This window comes from Terrapene carolina, unplaced genomic scaffold, assembly GCF_002925995.2.
Source record: "Terrapene carolina triunguis isolate 2854851 unplaced genomic scaffold, T_m_triunguis-2.0 Scaffold868, whole genome shotgun sequence".
Lineage (NCBI taxonomy): Eukaryota > Metazoa > Chordata > Testudines > Emydidae > Terrapene > Terrapene triunguis.
Genome location: NW_020665219.1, coordinates 502,488 through 510,852, shown reverse-complemented (window position 1 = coordinate 510,852; position 8,365 = coordinate 502,488). Strand labels below are relative to the sequence as shown.

At 57.0% G+C, this 8,365-nt stretch overlaps 2 protein-coding genes across 2 annotated transcripts in view; one reads left to right on the top strand and one right to left on the bottom strand.

The window, feature by feature from the left end:
- Positions 1–4,838, top strand: part of RPGRIP1 (RPGR interacting protein 1) — a 20,438-nt gene extending 15,600 nt beyond the window's left edge. Inside the window, exons 24-26 of the mRNA XM_029913765.1 lie at positions 827–957; positions 1,228–1,382; positions 4,572–4,838. Of these exons, the coding sequence (XP_029769625.1) occupies positions 827–957; positions 1,228–1,340 (244 nt within the window). The 3' untranslated portion in view covers positions 1,341–1,382; positions 4,572–4,838. The remainder of the gene's footprint in view (positions 1–826; positions 958–1,227; positions 1,383–4,571) is intronic.
- SUPT16H (SPT16 homolog, facilitates chromatin remodeling subunit) overlaps positions 1,644–8,365 on the bottom strand; it is a 12,709-nt gene continuing 5,987 nt past the window's right edge. Inside the window, exons 14-26 of the mRNA XM_026660943.1 lie at positions 8,109–8,262; positions 7,635–7,762; positions 7,156–7,291; positions 6,914–7,040; positions 6,725–6,843; positions 6,448–6,573; positions 6,036–6,148; positions 5,652–5,727; positions 5,219–5,388; positions 3,812–3,941; positions 3,396–3,525; positions 2,978–3,055; positions 1,644–2,704 (exon numbers count right to left, since the gene is read on the bottom strand). Coding sequence (XP_026516728.1) covers positions 2,553–2,704; positions 2,978–3,055; positions 3,396–3,525; positions 3,812–3,941; positions 5,219–5,388; positions 5,652–5,727; positions 6,036–6,148; positions 6,448–6,573; positions 6,725–6,843; positions 6,914–7,040; positions 7,156–7,291; positions 7,635–7,762; positions 8,109–8,262 — 1,639 coding nt within the window. The 3' untranslated portion in view covers positions 1,644–2,552. The remainder of the gene's footprint in view (positions 2,705–2,977; positions 3,056–3,395; positions 3,526–3,811; positions 3,942–5,218; positions 5,389–5,651; positions 5,728–6,035; positions 6,149–6,447; positions 6,574–6,724; positions 6,844–6,913; positions 7,041–7,155; positions 7,292–7,634; positions 7,763–8,108; positions 8,263–8,365) is intronic.

Genomic DNA, 8,365 nt, shown 5'->3' with positions numbered 1-8,365 from the left:
CCCTGACTCCTCCCCTTGGTGCCCCCCCCCCGAGCATTGCCCTGACTCCTCCCTTTAGTGCCCCCCCCGGGCATTGCCCTGACTCCTCCCCTTGGCCCCCCCAACTGAGCATTGCCCTGACTCCTCCCCTTAGTGCCCCCCACCGCCCAGTGAGCATCGCCCTGACTCCTCCCCTTGCCCCCCCCAACTGAGCATCGCCCTGGCTAACAGCCTTGTGCCCCCACCACAGTGATTCAGCTGGACACGGAGGGGGTGAGCAGCCAGCGGGAAATCCTCTTCTCCATGCTGCAGGCAGAGGAGGCAGGGCAGAGCTGGTGAGCAGCCTGGCTGGGGACAGGATTCCAGTCCCTTCCCCCTCCCCTCCCCGTACAGGCTCTTACAGAGCATGTTCCTGTAAGCGCCTGAATGCTGCGACCACTATCCACCCTGTGCTTGTTCTCTGCCCTGGGTGGAGCATGTGCAGGGGAGGGCTTGTAGCACATGTGTGTTATATAAGAACATGCACTGTAGGTTAGAGAAGGCAGCTCACAGGAACGTGCCGGTCGGTCTGTGATGGTCCTTAGCCCTTGGAGGCGTTTGTTTCACACAGGCCCAGCGTGCCCCCTCCCCAGGCAGCTCTGTCTCCCGCGGACGAGCTGTACACTTCCCGAGAAGGTTCCCTGGGCCAGAGCAGCAAAGCTGGCAAGCACACCCCTCCTCCCTGAGGTTTTGGCTCCTTGAGATCCCCTGTGCCCCGGCCCACGAGCCCTTCAACTTGGCTTTTCTATGGGGAGCCAGGCTAGGATGGGCTGGGTGCAGGATCCAGACCCACTGCCCCCCATTGCAGGCTGCAGTTCGTGGTGGTGAGCGAGCCCCTGCCTGGGACAGGAGGCGAGTGCGAGGACGTGGGCTTTGCCTACATAGACCTGCGTGAGATCCTGCTGACAGGCAACGACGTGCTGGAGCATGACCTCGATGGTGAGTGACGGAGCCAGCAGCACCCAAATGAGCGGTCTCCTGTGCCCCTGCACCCCACCTGCATGAAAGGGGGCCAGGGGCCTGGCCACTGAGCTGGGATCTATACCTGGGAGCCAACCGCCCTCCAGGTCCTAGGAGCTGCAGCAGTGCAAGTCCTGTCCCTTCCCAGGGCTGGGGGAGGCTAGTCCTACACCAGGCCCAGCCAGAGAATGGCCCTGGAGAAACACTGACCCTTCCCCTCACCTCTGCTCTCTTACCCACTCCCGGCAGTTGTCAGCCCTCAGGACCGCTCTGCCATCGGGAGGCTGAAGGTCTCTGTGGAAGCAGCTGCTGCCCTCTGCACCATCTATTGGGAGGGGAGACGAAAGGCTGAAGAGGAATGAAGCACCCATCAGCTCCCACAAGGCATGCAAGGACTTGGCACAGTAAGGTTCAAATGGGGACCTCCCCCCACCTCAAAGCTCACTGGTGAAGGATGCCGCCCCGCCTGAGCACTCAGCACATGACTCAGATTGTGAGCTTCTCGGGGCAGCGCCTGGCCTGTCCCTGCTCTGTCTATACAGAGCCTAGCACAAGGGGGTCCTGGGACATGCCTGGGCTCCCAGGTACTGCCGTAATACAAACGGCAATAGGTGACCAGCGTCCCATCCCCGCTGACTGAACAGACTCAGCACCTGGAAAAGGTGAACTTACAAAAAAACATTTTATTGTTTCAATTCTCCAAAGTCGAAAATCCAAGAGCTACCGGCTATGAAAAAAAAATTAGAGCCCTCCCCTGCCCCATCACCTCCCAGTGGCCTCCCTCACCAGCAAGGGCAGGTGATGGGGGCCCATGGGAGATGACATGATAAAACCCCCCAAAACAAAAGCATCTCTCTGCCAGAGGCTTGACTTGGCAACTGAGGAAACGAGATAAATACGGGACAGAGCCAGGCGAGTAAAAAACAAGAAGCTGGATCTTCTCAGGGCTAGACCACTCCCCCCATGCACCCCACTCCCGGCAGGGCTGGGCCACTCCCAACGCCTCCAATGCTGAGGAAGGCAGCAGTAGTGATGGGATGGACCTGTAGGCGCCAACCCTGCACAGTCTCCCCCCAGCATTGGTTACCAGCACCCTGAGGATGAAGTCCGAGACACTCAGAGATCCTCTGCGCTGGCTGTGTCTCCCCAGAGCTGTTGGGAAGGAGGGGATGATTCCATCGCCAGATACTCCCAGGGGGAGAAAGCACTAGCCTGCGCCATGGCCATGCCTACGCCTCACAGGGGAATGTGGGGGTGACTAAGGAGGGACCCCAGGAGGGAGTGAAGGGGGTGTGGGGAGCACATCACTGACATCAGCGTCCTTACTCCGAGAGTCCTCTTCATTGGCAGTGCTCATGTCCATGGTTACAGGCAGGCGGGGCCTGGAATTCTCACAGCTGATTGGTCCGTACAAATGGCCAGAAAAACTCAAGAAAACAAAATGGGGAAAATTGAAAACAGGAAAAGACAAAAGTTTGTGGGTGAGGCATGGTGCCCCCCCAACCCTGGGATTGGCTGTTGAGCAGGGTCTGGTGCCCCAGGCTTGGCCACTGGGGAGGGTCAGAGTTCACTGCCTACTTCCTCTTCTTCTTGGGGGGCCCCGAGCTGCGGCCTGGGCTGCGGCTGTGGGAACTGCGGCGGCTGGAACTGTGGGCTGGGCCCTTCCTCTTCCTGCTCAGGCTGCGGCTCTGCTCCTCCTCTTCCTCGTACCGGCTCTCCCGGTCCGCTAGGGGAGTAAGACGCGGGTCAGGGCATGGCTGTGTAACCCACCCTCCTCCATCCACCCAACTGCTGGACAGGTGAGAGGCTGGGTACCTATCCCCACCAACACCCTCCACTACCAGCTCTCCTGTCCTACTGCAAGGCAATAGGAGGTGCAGGGCTCTGTCCCCTGCCACCATACCTGTTAGGGGTCAGAGTGAACAACATGCCACAAGGAAACCCAGATCCCATGGCCCTGGTGTGCATTTGGCGAGATGTCTCAAGGGCTGGCACTCACCTTTCCTGGCCTCTTCCTCCAGCTCGTCCCAGTCCTTCCCACTCTCCTCCTCGCTGCCCATGGATTCCTTGGAGTAATCTGCAAATGGAGACACGAGCTCAGAGGATGGCCCAGTGTGCAACCCCACCCCCCAGCTCAACCCTCTGTCCAATGGGGGGGAACTGTCCCCCTATACTGGAACGACAAGGGTCCCATCCCCACCTCACCCCACCCCTCAGAATGGGAGCACAGGTGGGAGGGGAAATCAGGCAGTGTGTGGAGGAGAAGGGAGGGCTCCCAGGAGAAGGGGGTAGGGGTGACTCCCGCTGCCCAGCAGTTGAGTACTCTGCCAGGTGACCCCTCAGGGTCAGACCCCCAGCGCAGAGGCTGGTTCCAAGAACCCCTCCACCCCCGGCCTAAGCTGCAGGGGCCTCCTCACCTGATTCCTCGGCCTCAGAGGAGTAATCTTCATCGCTGTCCTCTTCCTCCTCCTCATACTCATCCTCCGACGGGTTAAATGTCTCATCCTCGATCTCTGACTCTGACTCCCCGACCTCGGCATCACTGCCCTGGGGAGAGATCCCAGCCAGGAATCAGGACTCATGGGTTCTATCTCCAGTTGTCACTGATTCACTGGGTGATCTTCAGTGATTCCCATAAGTCATGGGGGGTAGAGAGAAGTGGGAGTGAGATCAGATTAATTAATGTTCATTGGGCTCAGATACTGGGATGTCCAGAGGAAATCAAAAGAATCCCCCCCCCCCCCGCCAACTACCATCCCTTTGCAGGGGCCCCTCCCCTTTGCGAGACAGAGCCCCCCCTCCAGGGGAGTCAGAGTCCCCCCTCCCCCCATACCTCTCCCTCGGGCTCCAGGAACGACCAACCCCCCTGCTCGAAGAAGCCCTCAGGGTCATCCACAATCGTCTTCATGATTTTGGTCCAGTTGAGGGACTGCACCCCCTCCGTGTACTTCAGATCACAAGAGCTAAGGAGAAAGGAGAGATCAGTATCGGGTCCCGGGGATGAGGAGACTGGGGGGGATGATATCAGGAGGCTCCAGAGTGGATAAAAATTGATGATTTAAAATAAATAAGTCATATTTTTTATTTAAATAGGATTTATTTTATGTAAAACTAAACAGGTTTACTTTTAAAAAAAATAAAGCTATTTAAAATTATGACAACCTATGTTAAGGCCTAAATTTACTATAATCTAAAAAATATTAAATTTAATATAAATAATCAGTAAATGTTTGCTACCAACTTTTAAGGAAAGTTAAACCACTGAACTGGTGGAAGTAGCTGGTCAAACACTTGGAACCAGAGTTTGTTGAAGGCCTAACAGGCTTTTAATAGCAGTAGCCTCTTCTGCAAGTGCAGAGAGAATATTTTCTTCATTTCAGTGCATTCAAAGTTCAGTTCAATGACTAGTTTTCAAAGTTGGAAAAGCTTCCTTTGCTTAATTGGTTTTAAATGCAAAACATGTTTAGATAAACTTTGATATACTTTTTTTTGCATGTATCCAGCACATTAAGACAGTTTATTTAACTAATAAAAAAGCATTTTACAATGGTTTTGTGCATTTTTAAATTGAATTTGAATTTCTATCCAAACAGAGCCTGACATTAACCAGAAGTAAAAAATCATCTTCAAGATATGGATCAGTCACCATTTTCTCACAGAATAAAAAATGTAAAATTAAGAATCTGAATGACATGTAAATTGCTATCATTGCTTAAAAAACTGTGTATAGATATAGCTAGTATGTCCTCCTGGGTAGCAAAAAGAACTAAATGTAGTGTAAAGGCTGTATTCAGTTGCAGATCAACTTGTTTTAATGGTTACTAGCCAATGAGAATCAACCTTTCTTTAGGGGAAAAAAACCCTAAAAAGTATGAATGCAAAACACGATTAAAAATTGATTTAAATCATGATTAAAAACTGGTGATTTAAATTCCCTTGATTTAAATCAGAGTCCTGGTGTGTGTGTGGGGTAGGCACCAGGAGAGGCGGCCCGGGGGCGGAATCCTCGGTGGGGACCCATTTGATGACGTTGGTGGGTACAGTATGGAGGCTGGGGGAACTGGGATTAGGGGGAGCTGGGGGGATCAGGATCCTGGTGAAGTAGGTCTCAGTGGAGGGGGGGGGGGGGGGGTGTCACTTCTCAGTGGGGACCCGCCAGTAGATGGAATTGGTAGGTATGGTGGGGGATCGGTATCCTGATGAGGTAGGTATTGGGGAGGGGGACAATGGGGTCACTCACTTGAGCCACTCCTTGATGGGGTCGAGGGAGGCCACAGGGATGGCATTGATCATGGTCACTTTCTTGCTGTAGTCCTTGTAGACGATGACCATGTCAAAGTTCTTCAGGTGGAACTGGACTCGCTCAAAATGAATGAGCTCCACCTCGTCCAGCGTCACCACGAACGGAGGCTGGAGGGGAAGGGTGGGGTCAGGCCCAGAATAGAGAGCCTCCCACCAGCCCTGGGACAGAGACCCCCTGCCAATGGGGCCAGTAATCACAGGGGAAGGAGCTGCACCGCATCCCTTCCCACCCTACAGTGCCAGTGCTTGCCCTGAGCTCCGCCCACCCCCATAAGCACCCAGGCAGGTCCCTTGGGACACAGGTTTGTGCCAGGCGCTGAGGAGGGCAGGGACTGGGATGGGGCACAAACAGGTCCCCCATGGACACTCACCCACTCAGTGCAATTCACCAGGGCACTGCTGGTCGGCTGGAGCAGGCAGGTGCTTCTGTAGGGGGCGCCATTGAACCTGCCAGAGAGAGCAAAGCCCAGGTCAGTGAGAGCCAGACCCAGCTTGGGGGGGGAGGAGCGAGAGGGCAGACTGAGCCCCTGGTGGGCATCTTGTGTCACAGACTGTGTCCATGGGGCCCAGGGCCACAAACCCCCAGGTCCTGGAAGGGCACTTCCATGTCCCTGATCCCTTCCAAAGGTCCCGCAAGGGCACCCTCCAAGCCCTTACTCCCCGACAGGTCCTGGAAGGGCACCCGCCATGCCCCTGCTCCCCCCAACCCTAGGGGTGCTGGAAGAGCACCTTGATGCCCTAGTTCTTCCCCTTACCCCAGGTCCCGAAAGGGCACCTCGAACTCCAGCTCCTCCTTGGTCAGAGCCTCCACCTTCTCGATGAAATTCTTAAAGGCCGTTTTCAGCTTGTGCCTCATCTCGCGCTCCATCTGCATGGGGCACAGGGACATCAGCCAGACTCCCGGGGAGAGAGCCCCCTAATGTACCCCCTCGCCTACCCCCTCACCTCCATCTGCGTGGGGCACAGGGACATCAGCCAAGCTCCTAGGGAGAGGAGCTCCCTAACGTACCCCCTCGCTCTCCAGCTGCAGTGTCAGCACAGCCTCTTAGGGACAGAGACCCCTCAGCCCAGTCCCCACTCATCTGGCACTCAATCTGCAGGGGCAGCAAGGTCAGCCTGGAGGTTGCCCCCCCCACCATCGCAGCCTACCCCGGCCCCACATCTCACCTGCTCGGCGTAGAGGTCGTCGCGGTCATGCATGTGCTGGTGCTTGCCTAGGTCTGTGGTGATCTCGCCCACCTCGGTGTAGAACTGCACATCCGTGTGCCGCTTCTTCCCAAACATGATGGCGTTCTGGGGGAGTGGAGGGGAGGCATGAAGGCTCCACCGTCTCTCACACCCCACACCATCCCCCGGGTCAAACCCTGCAAGAGACCTCCCCAGCCCCGCACAGAGCAGGGCAAGACCAGGCCAGGAGGTGGTTCCTGGGGGCGCAAGGTCCTACCTTGAGGTGGAAGTGCAGCACGATGATCATCTCCCCGTCGCAGGGCTGGAACAGCGCGTGTTTGATGTTGTTGTACAGAATGTCGACCTTGTCTCCTCGCACGGACGTGAAGCGGAAACCTGCCCAAGAGACAGACAGTGAGAAGGGACCCTTGGGCTGGAGCTGAGCGGGCTGGGGAAAGGGCCCTACCATTGACATGGGCCTCCAGCGAGCCTTGCATCCTCTTCTGGGCGATGTTGGGCCGGATGTACAGGTCCTTTAGCTTGGGGTTGCTCCGGTTCAGGTTAATGATGAGCGAGTCTTGCTTAACTATGCCCTAGAGAGACACGAGGGGAGCCAGGGAGTGAGATGCTGCGGAGCACAGAGCCCCCCGGGTCTGTTAGTGTCTCTGCCCGACACCAGGATACGGGGCCAGCTTTCCCCAGGCTCACCTCCTTCTCCTTCTCCTCCGCCTCCCGTGTCTTGTAGCGTTTCTGCACCTCCTTGATGATGCGGAAAGCGTTCTGCAGGTTGAGTGCCGGCACTGTCTGCTCACCCGGCGTCTTCATGTTGGAGGCACGATACGTGCTGGGGGAGGCGCGGTGAGCAGTTACTGGGCGTAACAGCACTGCACGTATGCAGCCCCTGCCCCCACAGGGCACCAGGGCGCCCAGCCCCCACAGGAAGCTGGTGCCCAGTCTCCCTGCTGCCCCATACAGCAGGCTGTCAAGCTCCCCCATGTACAGAGGCCAAGAGCCCAGGTCATACAGCCAGACTGTGCCAGAGCCAGGAGTCCCGAGTCTCAGCCCAGCCTGGGGCTCGAGGGGGCTGTAGGGCAGGGGTTGGAGAGCCCCCCCGGGGCAGCACGGGGACTGGGGAAAGTCATCCACGCAGTGGGCAGAGGGTGGGGGAGGCAGAAGGGGGCACTCACATCTCCTTGACGAAGGTGGCCTCGGGGTTGGGGAAGATGTTGCCCTCGTTGCGCCCCAGGGCACTGCCCGGGCAGTAGAAGTTGATGCGCAAGTAGGTGTAGTCACCCTCCACCGACATGCTGATGTTCTGCACCATGGGGAGGTGGGGGGCAGTCAGACTGTGCGCCCTGAATGCAGCTGGGGCCTTCTCTGTACCCCACAACCACCTGTAAACCACCCCCCTCCCCAGCTCCACTCCCCAGAGCTCCTGCCTGTAACCCCCCCACTCCCCAGGGCTCCTGCCTGTATGGCCCCTAGAGACAGGGCCTCTGGGGGAAATGGCCCCCACTTTCCTTCGAGCTGAAGAACCAACACCCCCCTCAACCCAACAGGTTTCCTAACCCCCTCCCTGCCCCGTGTGCTGAGGAGTCACCTCCGTGCTGACAGTGGTCATGTAGAAGCATGCAGGTTCCCCATTACCCAGCCCCCCATACCTTGATGGTGGCGATGTGGAAGGGCGTGGCGATGCCAAAGACTGGCATGATGACAGTCTCGTATTTCTTGTCAATGTAGATCTTCATCTCCCGGATGTGCGGCTCCTTGGGCATCAGCGATGGGTTCTTGTAGGAGACGTTCGATTTGCGGGCCCTGGGCGGGGTGGAGGAAAGATGAAACACCGCACAGCGCCCCCCCCCCCCCCGGCTCCCAGATATCCAGCAGGCACACACAGCTTCCCTCCGAAACACAGCAC